This window comes from Abramis brama (assembly GCF_963993115.1).
Source record: "Abramis brama genome assembly, chromosome: 17".
NCBI classification, from domain to species: Eukaryota; Metazoa; Chordata; class Actinopteri; order Cypriniformes; family Leuciscidae; genus Abramis; species Abramis brama.
This window is the reverse complement of record NC_139979.1, coordinates 19653130-19676196: the sequence shown is the minus strand read 5'-3', so window position 1 is coordinate 19676196 and position 23067 is coordinate 19653130. Positions and strand designations below refer to the sequence as shown.

At 35.9% G+C, this 23067-nt stretch overlaps 4 protein-coding genes across 5 annotated transcripts; 3 read left to right on the top strand and 1 right to left on the bottom strand.

Annotated features, from left to right (window-relative positions):
* Positions 1-5704: 5704 nt before the first annotated feature.
* On the top strand, positions 5705-7787 carry cnfn (cornifelin). Its single transcript, XM_084088440.1, has 4 exons — positions 5705-5802; positions 6015-6128; positions 6448-6584; positions 6736-7787. The coding sequence occupies exons 2-4, from the start codon at positions 6017-6019 to the stop codon at positions 6823-6825; spliced, it is 339 nt and encodes a 112-aa protein (XP_083944566.1). The 5' UTR covers positions 5705-5802; positions 6015-6016; the 3' UTR covers positions 6826-7787.
* Positions 7124-11411, top strand: tlr21 (toll-like receptor 21). Its single transcript, XM_084088436.1, has 2 exons — positions 7124-7175; positions 7946-11411. The coding sequence occupies exon 2, from the start codon at positions 8060-8062 to the stop codon at positions 11021-11023; it is 2964 nt and encodes a 987-aa protein (XP_083944562.1). The 5' UTR covers positions 7124-7175; positions 7946-8059; the 3' UTR covers positions 11024-11411.
* A 437-nt stretch (positions 11412-11848) lies between these two features.
* Positions 11849-15648, bottom strand: prr19 (proline rich 19; the record flags this gene model as incomplete). Of its 2 annotated transcripts, XM_084088437.1 has the most annotated exons (5): positions 15513-15648; positions 15326-15417; positions 13664-15090; positions 12560-12708; positions 11849-12385 (listed from the first exon to the last, which is right to left on the bottom strand). In XM_084088437.1, the coding sequence occupies exons 3-5, from the start codon at positions 15081-15083 to the stop codon at positions 11849-11851; spliced, it is 2106 nt and encodes a 701-aa protein (XP_083944563.1). In that variant the 5' UTR covers positions 15084-15090; positions 15326-15417; positions 15513-15648. The 2 variants fall into 2 exon arrangements, with proteins under 2 accessions (XP_083944563.1, XP_083944564.1); XM_084088438.1 differs by lacking the exons at positions 15326-15417; positions 15513-15648 and having other exon boundaries at positions 13664-15217.
* On the top strand, positions 15552-21832 carry pafah1b3 (platelet-activating factor acetylhydrolase, isoform Ib, gamma subunit). The gene is made up of 6 exons (XM_084088439.1): positions 15552-15677; positions 16236-16319; positions 16483-16572; positions 17482-17598; positions 18966-19088; positions 20169-21832. Exons 2-6 carry the CDS (start codon positions 16242-16244, stop codon positions 20424-20426), a joined length of 666 nt encoding a protein of 221 aa, XP_083944565.1. The 5' UTR covers positions 15552-15677; positions 16236-16241; the 3' UTR covers positions 20427-21832.
* Positions 21833-23067: the final 1235 nt, after the last annotated feature.

The following is a 23067-nucleotide window of genomic DNA, read 5'->3' as shown; positions in this document are numbered from 1 at the left end:
AAATATTCATTTAAAACTATAGAAAACACTGCTGAGTATACTATATATATATATATATATATATATATATATATATATATATATATATATATATAATATTTCTTCTTTTCACATAGGCCTAAATAAAGTCCTTTTAAGTTAAATACGAAAATACAATTCTTCATAACTAGAACAGTAAAACGCATGGAATTTCCTATTCTCAGATGACTTTGGGTGTTTCTTTTAAAAAGATCATTTACTTAAGGGGCAGGAGGCTGATTAGTGTATTTATACAAGCTGACTTCACAGGCGCAGGTAAAAAGGCAAAGAATTAATCAGGACTTTAAATAAGAAAACCATGCAGAGACATGCCCTGATGTGTAAACAATCAAGTCAAACAGTGATTCACTGCACTATTATAAAACTGTACGTCTCCTTGTCTCTGTTATCCTAACATGCACTTAGATGTCTAAAGATGTGGCAAATAATAAAAAAAATCTTGGTCTATTATTTAGCATTCTACCTAAGATTTTATCTGATTCACCAAATCACTTAACTGTGGTTATTGTTTGTGTATACTGTGCTACTGTATATATGTATACACCCCCTACTGACATTTTAATGAAAATGCACGCAGACCTATTCTAAGAAAACACTTTCAAACACCTCAGTCTTTACTTAGTCATATCATCCTTAAATTTCAACATGAACGTGTTGAACATGCTCAGCTTGTGACTTTGACTCTAAGCCATGCATTCTTCCCTAAAAATCTTCCTGCAAAGAATACATTAGTCACATTCCAATATAAGAGCTTCCCTTTTCAGTTACCTTAGTATTTTGTTTGATTCTGATTCTTGAGGACATGAAAGTTCAAAGTGTTGCCTTTCAAAAGAGAGCATAGGCCTGAAATCAAAGTTTTTTTATTTGGTTATCAATTCAATATTTTGCTCTAAAAGGGTTAACAGACTGGTATCTTTGTCTGGCGCAGTCCAGGAGTGGTGACTTTTTCTACTGTTAAATCTAACTATCACACCCTCCCCTGCCATACCCTAACCAACACAGTCAGTAAATGGTATAGAGACACAGCGCATTGGCTTTGGAACAGCTCAAAGACACACAGACTAAAATCAGAGACAAAAAAATAAGAAAAACCATGGCAGGTGTAGATTTAAAAGTATGACCTTTTTCTACCTGTAAACGAAAATCATTCTCTGATTGTTCTTATGGTATGTTCACAATTTTTTGTTTACATGTGGCCTGATAATGTACTGTATGTCAAAGATGTGGGGAATTTTTCACAAATTGTTTTGTTGGAGAAAAACATAAGAAATATACAGTTATGGTTTACTTTTATTAATTTGATTAGTTTGGCATCAATTGCATTCAGGTGATTTTTTGCACTCGATATCTGGCAACAGTACAGTAAGTCAGTACAGTTTTCTGCTTGGGCGAACAAATCAAGTTTTTTTGTGCATAAAATTGCCCACATGCCAACCAATCAAATAGAATTCTGCAAAATGACAACAAAACAAGTGTGGAATCCATAGTGACAGTCTGAATTCAGAGCATGCGTACTAGCATACTACTTTTAGTTTCGCTATATCTTTATATGTCAGAAACAGAATCAAAAGACTGTATCAAAGTGCATCAGAGTAAAAAAAGTGACCCTATCACACTATAGTGTGCTTTAATGTTTAACCAGGAAGTTTGTTTTGAAATGCTTTTATTTTGTACCAAATAATGATGACTCACTTTAGAGAGATTCTGAAGTGCAAATCCGAGTAGCGGTATTAACATTAAGTGGCATGGCATCAGAAGCCATTGGCACATGTCATTGTGGCACGTCTGGTTTTCACTTGTGCCACTAAAACTTGTGACGTGCCGATGGATTGCGTAATGTGCCACATGTTGAAGAACATGTTGTCGTATGTTGTGACACCTCCAGTGCATGGTGACTGACAGATGAATTGAGCAGCTATACTTATGTAATAGTGACACAAAATCCTAAACAAATATACTAATTTTGTGTGTTTTTTAAATAAAATAAATATCAATTAAGTGTATTTACAAATAATATTAATATTTTTCAAACATGTAGTCAGTTTGTGGCACATCTATCTATAATATACATTTGAGTGGCATGTCACAAGTTTTAGTGACACCTGCCAGTGACAACCAGATAGGCTATAGCGGCATGTGTCAACGGCTTCTGTGCGTAAGATGCCATGCCACTTAATGTTAATACTGCCTCTCATCTGATGAACACTTTACAAACCCATGAGACCACAGGAGAGGATTTGTGAATGGCAGTGAAATTACAAAACTTACACTGTCTGGTCAGATGACAATGAGAGCCTGACAAATGTAATATTTCTATTCAAACTACACACATTCATATACAACATAGTTTTTTAACAGGCCTGGAGTAATTACTTATTTACAACCCCATTTCCAGAAAAGTTGGGACGTTTTGTAAAATGCAATAAAATTCACAGTCTGTGATTTGTTAATTCTCTTTAACCTTTTTTTTTAACTGACAAGAGTACAAAGAAAAGTTTTCCAATGTTTTCACTGAACGACATAATTGTATTTTGTAAATATAAATACACATTTTGATATTGATGGCTGCAACACACTACAAAAAAGTTGGGACAGAGGCAAAATAAAAGTGAAAAGATTATCCAACTCTTTTTAAACAGTCCACAATAAGTAGGTGAATTGGTAATAGGTGAGGGTACTGTGTTTTGGGTGAAAAAGAGCTTCTCAGTCTTTGTAAGCGAAGATGGGTCATGGCTCACCACTTTGTGCCAAATATCATGAGAGAATTGTCAAAACAGTTCAAAAATCACATTTTTAAATGCAAGTTTTCAAAGAATTTATGTCTTTCACCATCTACCATAAATAATATTGTTAAAAGATTCAGGGAATCCAGAGAAATCTCAGTCTGTGTAGGGCAAGGCAGGAGACCTCCGTTAAATGTGCGTGACCTTTGAGCCCTCAGATGGTATTGCATGAGAAACCATAATGCTACTCTGTTAAATACAGCCACATGTACTCAGGAGTACTTTGGAAAAATTTTTTTTTACTGAACACAGTGTGACGTTGCATCAAGAAATGCCACTTGAATCTCTATTACGCAAGGAGAAAGCTGTACATCAGTCCTATGCGGAGATGCTGGCGAGTTCTCTGGGCCCGAGCTCATCTCAGAAGACAGTGGAAATGTGTGCTGTGGTCAGATGAGTCCACGTTTCAGCTTGCTTATGGAAAAAATGGACATCGAGTTCTCAGTCCCAAAGACGAAAGGGACCAACTAGACATTCTTCAGCGACAGGTGCAAAAGCAAATATCATGGTATGGAGGTGCATCAGTGCAAACGGCATGGGTGACTTGCATTTGTGTGAACTAGGTACCATTGGCATGGAGGAATATATTTGGATTGTACAGAGACATCAAGATGACATTTGCACATGCTAAAACAGAGTGGTTTTTAGACACTCTGCACCATAGAAGGGATGTGCCTGACTGCCTGCAGTCCATATCTGTCACTTATTGAAAATGTGTGGCCCATCATGAAAAGGAGAATTGGACAACGATGACCACAGACTGTTGAGTAGATGTCTTATATCAGGTGAAATTCGCCAAATATTCCACATACAAAACTTCAACATTTAGTATCCTCAATTCCCAAATGATTAAAAAGTGTAATTAAAAGGAAAGGTGATGTGACAAAGTGGTAAACATGCCTCTGTCCTAACTTTTTTGGAGTGTGTAGCAGCCATCAAAATCAAAACTTGTTTATACTTACAAAATAAAATTAAGTTGGTCAGTGAAAACATTGTAAATATTTTCTTTGTACATTTGTCAGTTAAATAAAGGTTCAAGAGAATGAACAAATCACAGATTCTTGATTTTATTGCATTGTACAAATACGAGGGCTTGGAGCCAGAGGGGCGTAAGTGGCAAAACAAAATTTTGACCACACTTCAATCACCTGTATTATTAACCTTAAACCACAAACATTGCAACCACAGGTATACTTACATGAATGAGTATTTAAGTAATAAACTTATGGCATATTAACACAATGAACATTTAAAAAAAAAAAAAAAAAAATTGGCAATAACGTCAGATACGCCTTTTTGGCACCAAACATTTCCAAGTCTACTATGGACATATTGGGCATATCTGCTGAACAATGCAGAAAATAATGGGTCAAAAGGGGAATTGATTGAATAATTAGCACTTGAATAACACTTGAACAATTAATTAATTTTCATTTAACTCATTCATTATTATTATCATTATTATTATTTTTATTTTTTTCTCATTTCACTTTTCCATTCTGGGCATCTGCTGAACAGTACAGACTGTAATAAAAGTCACTGAACTTGCTAAACACACTTCTGATTGGCAATTCATGAGTTGTTCAATTTATTTCATTACATTCATTAATTTCTTTTTTCAAATACTCTAGTGTTCTTTTTACTCATTTCACTTTTCTTTTTTGTTCAACCATTTCAATTACTCTGTGAGTCTATTCATTGACCACATCCAAAGAATCATGACGCGTCTTATTTGCTTTTCTGTTCACTAGTTTGTTTAGTTCTACTCACTGTACTCACTGTTATACTCACTGTCCACTGTCAGAGCATTGTAGTATCTGCGTATCAACTCTGCGTATCTTGTGAGGAAATGCATTCAAAAACAACTCTGACTCATCTTCAACTTCTTCAATATAGGATTCATCAGTTTGTTTCATAATATTCATCAAAATCTTTTCTGACTCAGACAGTTCCATGTCTGCAGTTGTGTCAGCCATTTTGAATGCTGTTTTAGGGCACCAACTACACTTATGCCCTTCTGGCTCTGAACAAAAATGTGGGTCTTACATGTCCTACATGTATTTTTCAGAGTATTGTATTCTCCAAACATTACTCACACTTTTGTGTTAGGTCTTTATTGTTTTGTTGCTTTATTCAATACAGTTTGATCTCAGATAGGTCTCATATTCGCCCAAAATGCCACTTACACCCCTCTGGCTCCAAGCCCTCTAAAATATCCCAACTTTTCTGGAAATGGGGTTGTAAAAGAATGCTAATAGAATTGTAGTTCTTTAACTTATAAATGTCTGTTTATTACACTTGTACCTTTGTTTTTTGTTGTTGCTTCAAATCAAAGTTTATAATTTTGTGTTTCAGCCGGTTTGGGTTATGGCCTATAACTCTTTTTAAAATCCCCATTGGAAAAATTGATGAAAAAAATACTTCCAGAACCAAGGGCGCTGAAAAAGTTGTGGACTTGCTCACCCGAATTCCCAGTAACCCGAACAGATTGTAGAAAAACTACCAATTGGCAATGGAATAATTCTCTCTAATGGCTCAGGTCCAGAGAATTCGCAACTTATATGAACGCCATTCGTGTTTCTGATGTTATATACCGTAGGAGTGTTAAAAATGGAAGTCCGAGCTCCTGATTTATGCAGTGTGGTGATTTTCTGAAGGCAATTACTTATTTGTCAAAAGGGCCAATGTACATATTCAAGAGGTAAAAAAACACAAGGTTCTCATCTAAATGTTTTATAGGTTGTAGATAAGATATCCTGTGTTGATGGAAGGGTGTGGAGAACTGAAATAGTGTAAAACTCCTCGCCCCCAAATCAAACACTTCACCCTTTAGTTTACAGGTCACATAAACCACATTTTCTCTTCCCCTACGTCATGTTGAGGTGATTTCCAACTTCACTGTGAAACTATCAGAAATTGAACATCATTCCCTGAGGACGAGAGACACATACAGTACCAGGAAGCCTCTCCAAGCAAACAGGTGAGAGAGAGAGGGTAACATTTTAAACATTCCATCTGGCTTAGAAATGACATCACATGTTATGTCCTAATTCATACTTATTTAACCAATATTTGCTATAATAGCCATCAAATAAAAATGCATGGTTTGTTTACTTATAGCAACAAGACAACTTTACAGTATTTACTGTAAACTGCTAATTTTAAATAATTATATAATTTGCTGTGTGTCAGTGATGTCATATCAAACAGAAGCAATGACTTCCCAGCCACAGATGACTGTGATCAGCTACACTGTTTCACACTGGAGCTCTGATGTCTGTGACTGTTGTGAGGACTGCGGCATTTGTGAGTGTATATGTGTGCGTGCGTTTCAAACCTGTATGACTTACTTTCTTTGAAGAATGTTTTTGTCCATATAATGTAAGTCAGTTGTTTTGGACCCTATTGAACAAAAACAGTTAAAACATTTTTCAAAATATCTTCTTTCGTGTCCAGCAAAAGTAAGAAATAGAGGATTTATTTAAATAGAGGATGAGTAAATCCGAATGAACTATCTCTTCAAATAATTTGATGAGTAAGTGGCTTGAACCTCACAAGCCTCATATTGCAAAAAAAAAAAAGAAGAAAAAAAAGGTGTGAATTCTGACACTGGTTTTCTCCTCAGGTCTGTGTGGGGCATTTATTCCTTGCATCTTGGGTTGTAAGGTGGCTCAGGATAATGGTGACAGCTGCTGTTTGCCCTTCCTACCTGGAGCTATGATTGCATTGAGAACCAGCATCCGTGACAAATATCGTATTAATGTAGGCCATGCAAAAATATTATCAGTATTGATTATTGTTTTTTTCTGATGTTGATGTGGTATTGAAATTCCTGCTGAAATCTATCATTTCATAACATTAATAACATTGGTGTCAAAGAATAGCACTGCAGTAAGTGCCTTTTGTCTTTTAGGGCTCTGTCTGTGATGACTGGGTGATTATGACCTGCTGTCCTTTCTGTGGACTCTGTCAGATGGCTCGAGAACAGAAGGCGAGAGGTTAATTTAAAGAAAATAAAGGGAAGAGCCTTTTTAAAAATGCCTAGATGGCTGGATTTTTTCTTCTTCTTCTTTTTTTTTATTTTTTTAATTTTCCAAACTATATCATGATTTAAATGACCCGTACATGTGAGTTTACATTACGAATCAATCCTTAATTAAATTATCATATTTGTTTAAAGAAAGTATTCAAACTCTCAGTGCAAAATCTAAGTAATTGGATCAGGGATTGTGTCCCATTGTCTGGTCTTCTTTGCTCGGCCTCGAAACTTTTATGGTTCCTCTTTCTATTCCTGTTTAAAAGAGAGAACAGCTATGATAGTTTTGCAAAATTATCAGGAACAATTTAGTGAAGGTAAGGTACTGAACTACATTTCTGTTTATATTTAGAGAATGTTCAAATGAATAGCCAGCATGATTAAATTAATTAATGAAAGATATGAGATCTTGGGTTATTTTTGCTTGCTGATGGTTTTCGAAATAGTGAGTCAGAGATTTTTTTTTCTGTATTTGTCCTGCTAACACTATAGAGAACAATTTGTTCACATAATGTTGCAAAGCTCTTTATCTACTTTGTTCACCATTACAAGATGTATGCCTTTGTATGTATGTTAACATCAGTATCATGAGCAAATGGTTGCATTTGAAAAAAGAGAACTTATGTAGAATGTGTCATGCATTTACATAAACTTACAAAGACATTTTATTTAACATGTTTTGTTGCTTCAATCCATTATTGTTTTATTATTTACGATTTTAAGGAAGTTGATGTAAAAACAAAAGGGGGAAAGGAGTCTGAGAAGTGAGAAATTGTCACCCGAGGTGGATTATCTAAGAGTACATTAGAGAAATTTGTTTAGGTGGAATTTAATATTAGGAGAATTTTTTTTGTATCCACCTTTTTACTGCCTGTATTCATATACATTAGATATACTTCCATCACATTTGAAGTCATTTTATTAATTTGAAAATAAATAAAATACATAAAACATCCATAGTCTGTTTCTGTTGTATTTATACATTTAAACAAAAAAAATTGACAAGAAGCATTACGGATCAATATGTAACAATTTTATTTCAGATTTATTTTTAAACAGATTATAACCTTCCCCTCTTTTTTTCTAGCAGTTGGCTGTGTTAAACTCTCAATATTGGATTAGGTGCTGCTCATACTGAGTGAAGAACCTCGTAGTGTTGGTCTTTGATGAAGGCAGTTATTTAAAAGTGGAATTGAAAAATATGGCAGATTCTGCATGCCGCGAACTGATCCTAAAGGCGGTATTTATCTGCCTCCTTAAACTTGTCTTCAGCTACAGTTTCAGGAGTTGCATAGAGATCCCAGATTCTAACCATACAACCTTCAGATGTATTAAATGTCACGAACCAGACATAACTACAATTGTGCAAGATGTATTTACCACAGCAACAAACCTTACAGTTTCTCTCAGTAACATTTCATCTGTTCAAGGCCGAAGCTTCGATCGTCTGTCCAATCTTAATTCTCTGGTACTGGACGTTAACCATATTGTTAAAATCCACAAAGATGCTTTTAATAATCTGCATCAACTTCAGATTTTAAATCTGTCCTGCAATAGTATATCATCTCTCCACCGTGATGTCTTCAGTGACCTCCATAACCTCACACAGCTGCTCCTGGGAAGCAACAAACTCAATAATACTGATATGTTCCTGTTTTCCAAATTGACAAACCTTCAGATTCTTGACCTACGCCGGAATAACCTGAACAACTTTTCTGCTTTGGTTGAATGCATAACAAACCTGTCCAGCTTGATAAAGCTGGACCTTTCTTTTAACAAGCTTACCACCCTGCATCACTCCCACCGTCTGCCAGAGTCGCTTGCCAGACTCTACCTCAGTGATAATAATCTATACAAACTGGGATGTGACAAGTCTTTCCTAATGTATGTGAAAGTGCTAGATTTCTCAGACAACAAAAACTTATCATTCGAGGCTTTTCAGGGCCTGAATCTGGAGAATATAACATACCTGCGCTTGCGCTTTACCAACGTCTCTGCTAGCAAGCTTCTTAATTGTACCAATGTACGACCGTGGAGCATCGACTTCTCTGGTTTGAAACTGAAGGACTCTCGTGCGCTGTCTTCGCTGTGTTTTCGTCTGCAAGATCACCACCATAAAAAGCAACACATACCTAAAATGTTTCTCGAGGGCAATTCCATAAGAACTCTAAAAAACAACACATTTTATCATTGCCCCAGTATCACAGGTGTAATGGACCTCTCACGAAACGAAATGAAAACCACAGATTGCTTGCAGTTTCTGCACGGTCAGAACCAACTGGAAAGTCTCAGATTGGAACATAACCATCTGACCAAGCTAATGCCCTGCAACAAAACGGAAAAGCTCTACAGCCTGAGAAACCTGAGCTATCGATACAATCGTATTCTACAGGTCAGTGGTTTTGCCTTCAGTAATACACCAAAATTAACAAACCTCGAGCTAAATATAAACATAATTGCTTATATGGACCATAAAGCCTTAAGTGGACTCAAAGATCTTGTTACACTTCGTCTGGACAACAACCTTTTGACCGATATCTACAACGACAGCTTTGAAGATCTTACCAGCCTGAAGACTCTCAACCTGCGCAACAACCAAATAGCTGTAATTTTCAACTATACCTTTCATTCTCTGTCAAATCTAAGTATTTTAGATTTAGGCGGGAACAAGATCACTCAGCTGAAGCCACATGCATTTGATGGGCTGCATAGCTTGGCCAATTTGTATTTAGATAGAAATCGTCTGAATATGATCGACAGCCGTCTCTTTGGGAAACTTCATGCCACCCTGCAGGTGCTGGATTTACAGGATAACCACATTCGGTATTTGAAAGAGCATACATACTCGCCGTTTATTAATATGTCGAGGCTTCTCGACCTGAAACTTGATGCGCAGAAACCAAATGGCATATACTTGTTGCCGCGTGCGTTTTTTCGGGGTCTAACTTCTCTAAAACGTCTTTACCTCACCAACAACCATATCATTGGATTTGGTGATGAAACATTTGATGACCTGAAAAACTTGGAGTTTTTAACTCTAGTCGACTCATGTGTCGGGATCGCCCAACTCAAACCTGGCATTTTCAAAAACCTTAGAAAATTGAAGATGTTACTTGTTGAGAACATGGGGATTAAATCTTTTTCAAAAGAGGTCTTTGGAAATTTGACAGGACTAAAGACACTACATCTGAATCGCAATGCCATGATGTCTTTGGACATCAGTTTACTGGACAATCTGACCAATCTAACATACATTGACATGCGCAGTTGTCCTCTCAGTTGTGGCTGCCAGAATAGTGATCTACAGAACTGGACTTTAAGCAATAAGAGACTCCAATTTCCATATCTTTACAATATTACATGCCAAGACCATCCAGGCTCATATTTTCACAACTTTGATACTAATGTTTGTTATTTGGACATAGAACTCTATCTCTTTTCCTTAACTTTTACATTCACAATATTATTAACCTTAATACCATTTCTCTATGTCAGACTTTATTGGAAGTTTAAGTACAGCTACTATGTGTTTCGATCATGGTTTGGAGAACAGTGGCGTCGCTTAAGGGACCAGGAAGAGAAATACAAGTATGATGCCTTTGTTTCATACAACTCAGCAGATGAAGACTGGGTAATGGAACAGTTGCTGCCGAATCTCGAGGGTTCTTCATTTCGGCTCTGCCTCCACCACAGAGATTTCGAACTGGGCCGCGATATTGTAGACAACATTGTGGCTGCTGTATATGGAAGTCGCAAAACAATCTGTGTGGTCAGTCAGAGCTTCCTTCGCAGTGAATGGTGCTCACTGGAGATCCAGCTGGCCAGCTATCGTCTCTTTCAAGAAATGCAGGATGTGCTTTTGCTGGTCTTTCTGGAGCCTATACCAAAGCGGCAACTGTCCACTTATCACCGTATGAGAAAGGTCATGCTCAAAAAGACCTATTTGCAATGGCCTGGGTTAAATTGTTCTGATCCAAGCAGTGCAAAAGAACTGTTCTGGAATCAGTTAAAGAGAGCACTAAGGAGCAGCAACACTGGAAGCCAAGAGGAACAGAAGATAAAGGAAGAGAATTATCAGAAGAGACAAGAGAAGGACATGGAGGAAACCGAATATTTTGTGAATCAGACACCAATTGATGAGGAAGTATATTACCTGATGCCCTGACTACATAGGGCCTACATAAAACCAAATTTACAATTTACAATTTAAGTTTAATTTAATTTACTTTATAAATTCTGCAGGCTGCATATAAAATAATAAAAATGTTAAAAAAATAATGGAAAAGATACAAACTTACCGGAAGGTATTTTTATTTTTATTTGGCTTTTGTGGTGAAAATGTAATGAAAATTGATCAAATAATATAATTAAATAAATAGAAATTTAACAGGTAAAATAACTGTGATCTACTTACTTTACAAGAGTATATTAAATTGAATTCTTATATTTTAGTTTACTTCAACATATTGTAGCAGAATTTGCACAACTGAAATTATGAAATCAGTTTGATGTAAAAATGTAAATTTTGTACTGCTTTATTAAAGGGATATAACAAAATCACATGCATCTTGTTTTTACAGCATACTGAACTAAAAAAAAAGTCCACTCAAGTTATATAATAGAAGAAAATCTATAGAAGAAATTTGACTAAATTAATAAAAACAACAACAACAAAAAACCTTAATAAGCAGTGCTTTTGATATTTGTACACCACAAAAAGTGATTTGATCTTAACAAGTGTTTCACTTTTATTACCAGTGTTACCAGTTTATATGAATATATTAGAGAAATCATAATGCAAGTACTCTGAACTCTCAAATTCGAATCACATGTAGAGGTGATGGTCTTTCAATTTTTGTAAATATAAAAAGGTAAATCTAATGCAAAGAAAAAATGTTTTACTCATCCAAAGACAGTAAGAAGATGCATAGTTGGACCATATTATCACCTATGATGATTAGATGAGATTAACCATGGCAAACAGCCTTTTCTATAGGTAAAGGGGAGGGTAAAATTGTGTGTTTGACCTAGGACATTGAGTCATACCAAGCCAGTCTGACCTGCGCTGTGTGTTAGATGGATGTGGACAGCGAAAAAAGGGCTCGTACTGAAAGCCCTCTGAGAGATAGGATGCTGAGAATGAATAGGGAGCCCTTCTTTCTCTTTCATCCTGAACTTGCTGCAGATCGGACCATCTGGATCCCTCAAAAGATGGTTCTTGTGGTTTTTGTTTTCTGCTCTCATGTAAGAGATATGAATTAAAATTAAGATCCGTTTCTTCTGTACACTGATGAGAGATTCTGGAGAGATCTAAATAAACACTTTTCGAACTCTCCCCTGTGCTCATTGACCGCTGCTGGGAGTAGGAGTTCACAGGATGATCAAGCCAGGTGGGGGCTCTGAGTATAGGGACGGCATGCTGGGTAAAGGTCTGGCTCTGGTTAAAGAGGTGTCTGCTGGGATGATGCTGAGCTCTGAAGCAATCCTGAGACAATTCAGCTGCCCTCCACTGGTCAAACTGCAAAAACTGACAAATCGAATTCAGATGCAAAAAATAGCCATAGAGCCCTGAACTGCAAGTTGTAAAAATTTCTTTCCTCTGTAATAGTCTAGTTTACGACAACTTTGGTATTATTTGGACTTGATTCTTTACTTTTTTGTTGAGAGACATTAAACGTTGTGTCTGATTTCTCTGACTCACCATGTCTGTGTGTGATTGTTGTGGTTCTTCTAGAGAGAATGGAGGGGAAGAGGTGTTCCACTCTTGTATTCTTCGTTTCTTGGTGGAAGCTCCACTGTCCAAGTCCAGCCTAACTTCCTCTGCTAAGTAATCGTGCTGCATGACACTGTCTAGGAAGCAGAGAGGTCATTTCAAACTTCTATCGTGTACACAAATATTATATCATGAGACAAGGGTTAATGACATGACACTTGTTTTGTTTTTTTTGACAGGATATAAAAATGCAATTAATATACCCCCGGTATAACACAGACAAGGCTTAAGCCTAGACCCAGTCTTAAAATGCATGTTTTAACTGTTTTAACTGAAAGATACTTGAACTGACATATCTTAAAATATGTCAGCGCCATTGTTTTGACCTCAAGATGCACACCAGTAATGTTTTTGTCTAAGGCACATTTATAAAAGCCCTAATTGAACTAAGGCTTAATCCTGGCTTAATCTAAGCTCTGTCTGTGAAACCGGGCCATAATGATTTTAATAAACCTCTTCAATGATAAGCATATTTTTTATTTTTCTAAATTAAAATTCATTATTCATTCATTATTTTGGGGGTGCACATCTGTCCTAATACCATAAAAAATAAATGGAAAAAAACTTGAGTAGTTTGGTATATTCTTTTATATATATATATATATATATATATATATATATATATATGGGTTTTTTTTTCAGAAAAAATAAGCATCAAAGCAGTTCCGTTGAAATATTATAAACATTTGATAGACTCATGTTGTGCAACCAATATGCAGAAGCATGCAGGAAAATAAATAAATAAAACAGGAACGATATCATGTCTGTTTCGAGGTTAATAATTATCTTACATTAACAAATAATTTGACCTTTTATTAAAAAGACTAGGTTATTTCATACTTAAAATTGTCATAGCTTTAAATTTAAAATGTTGTTGAAAATAGAATAAAAGTTTTTTTGAAAAGCAACCTAAATACAAAGATTACATTTCTAGGAACTTGCTTAAACTGTATCTCTAAAAGATTGTTCCTTTTCTTAATCTTGGACACTCTTACCTGTCACTGAACCACAAAAGTAAAAAAAGTGACATACCTTTCCAAATCTCCATGTTCCTGCTGTAACACCTATCCTCGTTCTCCACTGCATGGCTAAAAGATGAACAATCTTTATGACTCTGTCCTGAGCTGAGCTGAGAGGAAGCTTGTTTCGCATTCAAGAATGAGTGTAGCCTATGCAGGTTGTGCTCTAACTGGAAGCCATGTCTTTTTTGTAAAGTCTGCATTAGCACATCTCTACACTCGGCCAGCAGGGGACGCCGATGGCTTGGTACATGGAGCTCTGAAGCCTGGCACAAACGTGTTTCCAGCCTTTTCACTGCTTCCCTACAAGATTTTGACATTTGCTCCCTCTGCTTGACATTATCTGCCAATTGACCAGCCCCATAGTCCAGTTCAGATAGAGAGGTTAAAGTTTGCAGATTTTCCAACATTTGCGGCACTTCCATGTTTGGGAATCCCATCATTGTAGAAGCTTTCTCAAATATCTGAATATTCATAAAACCATTTTCTTGGTTTCCTTCATCATGGGATTTGAGAGTGTCTGTTTGTGAAATATCAGAGTTATTCTTATTGGTTTCAACTGGAGTAGAGCATAACTGATGAACCGGGTCATTTTCTAAGGATGACAAAACCATGTGTTCAGTTTCTCTTGGGCTACTTGGACTATCTTGCCTTGTTTTGTTACTAGTATCTTCTTTCCTGGTGTTGGCATTTCTGTCATACTTCCCGTCTTCTCTAGATAATCCCATAGGCCCTGCGTCTCCTCTATTAGTCTGAATACCAGTGTTTTTTCCAATAAACTCCTTTCTTAAACTTTTCTTCCTCTTCACATGTGGTGGCGTATTGTTTTCTTGTTCCTGGAGTGGTTCCTGTACTTCATCGAGAGTGCAGTCCTGGTCTGAATCAGGTAACGTTACTGGGGGAGATAGCAGTGATGTAATGTGCATCATAGACTGTTTTCTTTGCTCTTTTTTCTGCTTATCTTTCTTTATTTGGTCGCTCACCAGCCTCTCAATATCTATGGACCTAACCTCATGGCTGAAAAGGCCTCTGATGGAGGTAAGGCGTCCTTCAGTTATGATGCTTGGCTTCTGGGGAATTAATGGCTTAGCGAATGTGCTCTCTTTTCTTGAACAAGACAGTGGATGGATGTGGCGGCACTGTGCTTTCTCACCGCCTTCCTTTCTACTGTGCTGATTGTTTGTGTGAGACCGGTTTCTCTCCTGACCTCGAACCTGATTCCTCTCCTTCCTGGTTTTAAGACGCCTTACTTTATGTGATGCGTTGCAATGCACATCTGTATTCATGCTGCTGCTGCACGCTGGTTTGCAGTTGTGGACAGCATTGGCTGCATGACATGAAGACTTGGTTTTGAGACTGTGGTGGTCCTTGGATGTCTTTGGCAAGCTGTGTTTATGTGGAAAGTTTTTACAGGATTGGTGGCTCATCTTCATGTTGAGACTATAAAACACACGTTATTAAAATTAAAATTAGTCTGTTATGTATTTAAATAATTTAAGTAATCTGAGTTAGTAGTCACATGCTTATTGTAGTTATGTTCACCACACCGGTTTAGCAACATACATCAAATAAAGAGCATTCTTTGTGTTCAAACGGTTGAATGAAATGCTTTCTTCATTATCAAATAGACATATAATAAATACATATATCAAACCACCACATGCAATCGGTATACCTGTTTGAGTCCAAACGCCGTTAAGTTATAACTTTTCGTTGCTTGGCAACGTGCTTCGAAAGATGACCGTCAAATGCAGATCTCTGCAAAGACTATTTCGGCCAAGAGAATTGCTATTAAGTAATGTTTAAAAGTTTGACATACATTTGCACCACTGAAAACTAATAAAAAAAGGAGATTTAATTACCTTTTTTGCTTTTGTAAAGTTTTATGCTTTTTTATAAGTCGACTGTTCTCGGCGATCTGCCAGTAATGCCTGGTTCGATATTCCTGTTTCCGGGGTTTGGCAGCTGACTGCTGGCTGGCTGACTGACTGATTGAACACTGAACTCTGCTGTGGTTACATTTGTTGGTAACGATATTTCCCATCCTTAAAATGAATATGAATCTACATAAGTGCTAATATGTATTGCAAATACTTAGTATTATATTACGCATTGTTTTAACGCGTTTTTGTGCCTTGTTCTTCTAAAAGGAGACATCTGCATGCTAAGTGCTACATTAGCTATGTGAGCTACTCAGTTAAAAAAGCATTTTAACTAGCATTAATAATCTTTAAGACGTTAACTTTTTGATATACTCAAACGCCCAACCAATTATTATTTACAATCTGCTATTTTTTTATCAACTGGTTTGTGAGGTTAACTACTGCAATGCAAACTTCATCAAAAATAGCACTAGTAAAGCTGTGAAAAATGTAGCCGTGTTTGTGCTTGTCATACGGATACGATGCGTACAAAGTACATAAGATAACCATAGTACAACTTGTTTTAATTTAATATTTTGCATGTTAAAGCACAATATTGTGCTCAAAATTGTATAATCTCAAATGTTGTTTGGACTTATAAGAGGATCCATTTTTAACGCTACTGGAAAAATTTAACTCATCTCCCTCCATGTCGTTCCTCAGGAAGTGATGAGTGGAGATTCTAACCCTGCAGCCACACCCACCCCCTGTCAGGACACACAGGGAGATGGCCGATGGATGTCATTGGTGGTTCTTTTGTACAATATACAACACAATATTACAACCTTAGTGTACCTATTAGACTGCTTATATATCCTGTTGTTTTATCTGCCAAAAACAATTAGCCAGCATCTTTTCTAATATGCAAACAGAGTCATAATGGCATTTTTATGTGTTCTCATCTGTGCAGCACAATCGATTTGTATCGGACAGTAAAGGAAAAGAGCCGGATGTTCTGTTTATTGGAGATTCACTTATCCAGCTTCTGCATGAGTTTGAGGTACAGCATTCTTATCAACGACTGCATAAATACTTGCTAGGTTTTGTATACAAGAAAAAATATATATTAGGGGTGTAACGGTACACAGAATGACGGTACAATAGGATAAATGGTCACACTTAAGTTTAGGGCCAAATTCTCACCATTAACTATTAACTATGACTTTTGCCTTAATAAACCCCTAATTACTGCTTATTAGATAAACATTTTATTGGACTGTCCTGCCTTTAATGCAAGTAGAAAACATTTGTATGAAGTAAGTTTACGTAAGGATTTGTTTAGTAAGAATTTATTACAAAAAGGTTTTAGAATTTTTATCATGTTAAAATCTTGAATAAATGCTGTATTTTTTCTGTTTGCTTGTTTTTTATTTTTATTGTATACATGTAGCTCTTGTATTTTTGTAATTCAGTTTTTGCCATGAAGATAGCCACAGATGCTGACATGGCATTAAATAAAACTACACTGATACTGCTTATTAGTTAGTACGGTTAAGTTTATGTATTGGGTGGGATTAAGGGATGTAGAATATGGTCGTGCAGAATAAGGCATTAATGTGTGCTTTATAAATACTAATAAACAGTAAATATCATAGTAATATGGATGCTAATAGGCAGCTAGTTAATAGCGAGAATTGGACCCTAAACTAAAGTGTTACCAGAAAAAGCAACAAATCCACAATGCTAGGTTTCTTTTCTTTTATTTTGAACTGTCAGTAGTGCAAATTACAGTTTGTTCCACCTAACGACATTTAGTCCATTTTTTATTAGCACTAATGTAGACTTTTAAAAATTGATATTACAATATGGATTATTAAATTATTTAAAGCTATGAGAACAGCAACTACCTGTTTAAAGGCCATTTTCAGCATTTTACAAGTGTTATTTCTGTATTACTTGATGTTGGCAGGTTTGGCGAAAGCTGTTTTCTCCTCTCCATGCACTGAACTTTGGGATTGGTGGAGATGCTACACAGCATGTACTGTGGAGACTCATCAATGGAGAACTGGACCACATCAGCCCAAAGGTAAATGACCTGCAACAGGGAGGGCAGGTGCTCAAGCGGAAAAAAAGGGCACCTCTGTAAAAATTACTATAAAAATTACATAAAAAGTTAGTTACATACTGTAGAACACCTTTAACTTACTTTAATATATATTTATTTAAATGAGTATAGGGCACTCCAGACTAACTCGTATGTTTCTGTTAACGGGTGAAGATCCTCCTTTATGCCCCTTGTGCCAGAATCCATTATTACTGAAGCATATTTTGATGAACTGTGATAGAGTGAACTCTGTTAGAGTTCTTTATTTTTCAGTTGACTCTTAAAGGAGAACTCCGGTCAATTTTAACATTGAGCTCATTTTTTTGTAAATTTGGAGTGAACAACGACAAAAATCGGTGTTGCCTACACCGTGTTATCCTCTTTTTAAAATTTGCACCCTGTTGACTTCAATGGGGCAAGTTTTAAACCTGCTTTTAGCCTCTTAACATCCTTGGTGTCATTACAAGTGCCCAGCCATGTGAGTGATTCCTTCAGAGTGAACACGGGTGAATCTGACTGCAGTAGATGTGAAAGATATGAATAAAAATGATAATAATTCAGCCAGCGCTCATACCTGTATTTATTTCCTGTTTTCGGTCGAAGTCCACAGTAGTCGATGTAGTTCACGCAGTTAGTTAGTTACCTATGATCACGCGCGTTCACTGATAGAGTGAACTCTGTTAGAGTTCTTTATTTTTCAGTTGACTCTTAATGAAGTAACACCAATCTAGTTTTAGAATTTTTATCAAAGATAAAATGTAAAAATCTATTTTAATCGTTCTTTTTTAACCTCTTTCTCGCCATGAATTTAGAGATAGCTGTCATGGCATTCAACTATAAACAAACAAACAAACAATTTAATAATTCAATTTGTCCTTTGCTGGCATTATGCTGGAATTGGTAAATCAATGTTGTGCGTTACTGACAGAAATTACCATTTATTATTATTCTATTATTTTGATGTACTTACACTTCATTTACAGTTGCTGGAATGTTATGAAATTAGTTTTAAAATGTAACATTTTAAATATAGAAATATGAAATTAAATAATTAATATTTTTCTATGTATGATACTTTTCTATGAAACTGAAACCACCAGTAGGTGGCAGCAAGTCTTAATAAGTGAGTCAAAGAATCATTCATTCACTGATCCATTCAAACCGGCTGATTCATTCATGAACAAAACTAATTTAACTATTATTACAATATCTACATAGAGCCAGCCTAACTAGACAATAGTCCTATATTAAAGGAAACTGATATCTGAAGTTAATTAACAAAACAAACTTAAAGACCCTCTTCTAGCAAAAATGGTTACTAATGTCTTATTTGGTCTGTTGGTCTGCAGGTGGTGGTGTTGTGGGTGGGCACTAATAATCATGGTCACACTCCAGAACAGATTCTTGGAGGCATCATGGCCATCGTCAATGTGATCCATCAGAAGCTGCCTCATGCTCACACTCTTGTGTTGGTTAGTTATCTCAGCTCCTTCCTCTCAGTCACAACATCTTGAAAATAATTTAATCCTCAATTTAATTCATCACACCAGTCTTGTCAATTTCCATCAGTGCTGATTGTGATGTTCTTGGCCATTATGACTTGTTTAACAGAGAAATGGACAAAAAGAAAAAGTAACAAAAATAGAACTGTCCAAAGGGTAAAACTTATTCCAAAACAAACATTATATAAGAACAAAATGGTGAAAATAAAGACCAGAACAAATATTAATTATTAAGAGATAGAATGTGCACAATATATTACTATTTAAAAAAAATTATACAAATAATTTAATCATATAAATGCTTTCCTGTAGCTCAAACTGTAGAGCGTTGGCGCTTACAATACCAAGGTCATGGGTTTGATTACCAGGGAAAGCAAGAACTGATAATGTAAATGTGTACCTTGAAATGCAGTGTAAGTCGCTTTGGATAAAAGCGTCTGCCAAATGCATAAATGTAAATGTAAATGAACATATGAATCCAGGGTACTATAATGTACTCTACTGTACAAAACTTTGTAAGATATATGTTTTAAAGAAATTATTACTTTTATTCAGCAAGGATGCCTTAAATGGATCAAAAGTGACAGTAAAGACTTGTGATGTTACAAAATATTTCTATTTAAAAAATATGCTGTTCTTTCGCATCATGGTTACTACAAAATAAGCAGCACGGTTATCACCTTTGATAATAAGAAATGTTTTTTGAGTGCCAGACCATCATATTACAATGATTTCTGAAGGATCATGTGACACTGAAGACTGGATTAATGATGTTGAATTATTCAAAGGAATAAATTAAATGCTATAAAATATTAAAGTAGCAAATGGTTATTTTTAAATTGTAATAATATTTCACTTTTTTTACTGTGATTTTGTAAAATATCTTATAAACCTTTTGAACGGTTATGCATATTCAGTCATTTTGACCATTGACAAAAAGCTCCTTTTTAGTCTTTTAGACATATCCTCAATAGATATTGGTGTGTCATTAAAAGGCTAAAACTTATTGCATCTGTTGGAAGGTAATTCTCTTTCTTTCCTCACCACTAGGGGTTGCTGCCGAGAGGTAAAAGTCCAAACCCTCTTCGTGAGCGTAACGCGAGTGTGAATGCTCAAGTTCAGGCTGAGGTAGCGTCTCTGTCTCATGTCTCTTTTCTGGACATGGACCCTGGGTTCATTCAGTCCGACGGGTCCATCGCACATCAGGACATGTATGATTATCTGCACCTCACGCCGCAGGCCTACCAGAGGGTGTGCCAGCCCTTGCATGAATGCATCAAATCCCTTTTAGATAAACAAGCTCCATGAACGCACACACAAAATATAGCATAAACACCCTTTCCTGTGAAATGACGGATGTCTCATCATTTATGCTCTACAATTAGAGCCTTATTGAGATATAAACACCCCGAGGAAAAAAAAACATGACTGTTTAAGACACAAACGAATATATCACACACAACAACACATGCTTCCCGTCAGTATGCTTGTTACTACAAAAATAGATTTTGTTTTAGAGACAGCATAAAGGGATAGTTCATCCAAAAATGCAAACTCATGCCATTCCTCATGTAGTTCCAAACATCTTATGACTTTTTATTTCTATAATCATATATACCACCCCACACTCCCCACACACACACACACACACACACACACACACAGAGAATACAGTTTTGTTATGACATGAAGGTATAATGACAGAGCTTTCATTTTTGGGTCAACTATCCCTTAAAATGTTGTCAGATTTATTCTCTACGCAAAATGCATTACATTATAAAGTCTGTACATATATAAACAGGCTTTGCTTGTTGTTGTTTTGCAGTGTAATGGTGATGAGTAGGGGTTGTTGAAGTGTACATAATGGCTGCGTGCTGCTATCATGGTTTGATTGACCAAGACTTCCTTTTGATCCTTGTGTAGGAAACAGCAGATTTCTCGAAAGCAGTCTATATACAGCTCTTCAGATGTTGGAAACTGCTTGTTTATTTGTTGAAAGTAACCATGTGGGTTAATTTGGTTTTGTTTTCCGTCAGTGATTCTTTATAGTACATGCCCATCATCTCTTTTCTGAGAAAAAAGGGTAGGTGCTTCACACAATGTTACCTTTAAAATGATTCCATAAGATTTATTGTTTTGGATACTTTCTTTGCAGGAATTCTTTGTGCTAAACATTGAATTAGTGTTTCAGTTATTTTTGTACAGTGTTTTTCTTATTTTTGGAATGAATTTTCTCCTTGACCTCCAGGTAAATCATATGTACTTTAGGCACCAGGGGTATCTGGCTGAAAGATTTACAAGGTGGATAAAATCCAAACTTGTAACTTGAGACAAGGAGTGGGTGTGGGTGGTCCTTGCATGGCTCAGTTTCTAATAAGCAGAGAATTGAAATTACAAGAGTCCGATCACTTTCTTCATTTTCATTTCTGGATGTGTTACAACCAATCAACCCACCGTCACTTTCAAATAGCTGATGAATATGTTTAAATGTTACGGTGTATGATTGTTCTGCTGCTTTGTCCTGGTGTTTGTGTTCGTACTGTCTTGTCCGATGGGCTTTTGTGAACATTATCATCTTCTAATGATTCCAGGAATTGTGTCTCCGTAATGACTTATGTTGAGATTCCAGCCTGAGGGTTAGATGTCATGTCTGGTGCTGCGATGAACAACTATCATGTAAAAATTATGGAATAAAACCTGGGAAACCTTTCAAATGTGTTGTGTTGTTTTGAATTTCTATTTTAAGCTGTCTTTTGTTATGTAGGACAAATTTAGTTTGAAAACATTTGTCAGGTTCTTAGAAGTGTATTATATTCAGTTTTTAAATATACAGTACACTGTTCAAACCTTTAGGGTTGGTACGATTTTTTTTAAAGAAGTCATGTAAGCTCACCAAGGCTGTATTTAGTTGCTCAAAATACAGTACACGTTGTGAAATATTATTACATTAAATAACTGTTTTCTATTTTAATATATTTATGAATGTATATGGTAAAGCTGAATTTTCAGCATCATTACTCTTCAATGTCACATGATCCTTCAGAAATCATTTTAATATGCTGATTTGCTGCTCAAGAAACATTTCCTATTATTATCAGTGTTGACAGTTAATATTTACATTTACATTTAGTCATTTAGCAGACGCTTTTATCCAAAGCGACTTACAAACTAGGACTAGATTAAGCGAGTCATCATGAAGAGGCAAAAACAAAAACAACGCAAGAAGAGCTCAAGATACGAAGTTCAGGCATTATTCAGAGTAGCATAAGCCCGATAAGTTAGGTTTTAGAGGGAAAGGGGAGGTGTTTTTTATTTTTTTATGCGGTTAAGTGCTCACGGAAGAGATGGGTTTTCAGCTGTCTTTTGAAGGTTGTCAGGGATTCTGCATTCCGGATGAGGGTGGGGAGAGCGTTCCACCAGCATGGAACTGTGAATGAGAATGTTCTGGAAAGTGATTTTGTGGCTCTCTGTGATGGAACCACGAGACGTCGCTCGTTGACCGATCGAATATTAAAACAGTTAATATTTAAGTTGAATTCTTTGTTGAATGGAAAGTTCAAAAGAAACATTTATTTGAAATAGAAATCTTTTGTAACATTATGAATGTCTTTTGAACAATTTAATGTGCCATCGCTCTATTAAAAATCATTCCCCAAACTTTTGAAGGGAAGTGTTTATACTATATTAAGGTAAAATGTATATCTATATTTATATAGTAGTGGCCAAAAGTGTTGTCTGAAGGGGATAGTTCTTTTTTATGACCCTTTTATGAGTTTGATTAAATGATCACAAAATTAGGAAAATGTTTATATTTTTTGAAAATATGAAGGAAAAACAAAACACTAAACTTGGTTAAATTACTTGGCGAAAAAGGCATAGTACAGCTACAGGTTTTATTTTACTTTGCCAAAAAAATAATAATAATAATACAGAGAAACAAAAAGCTCAC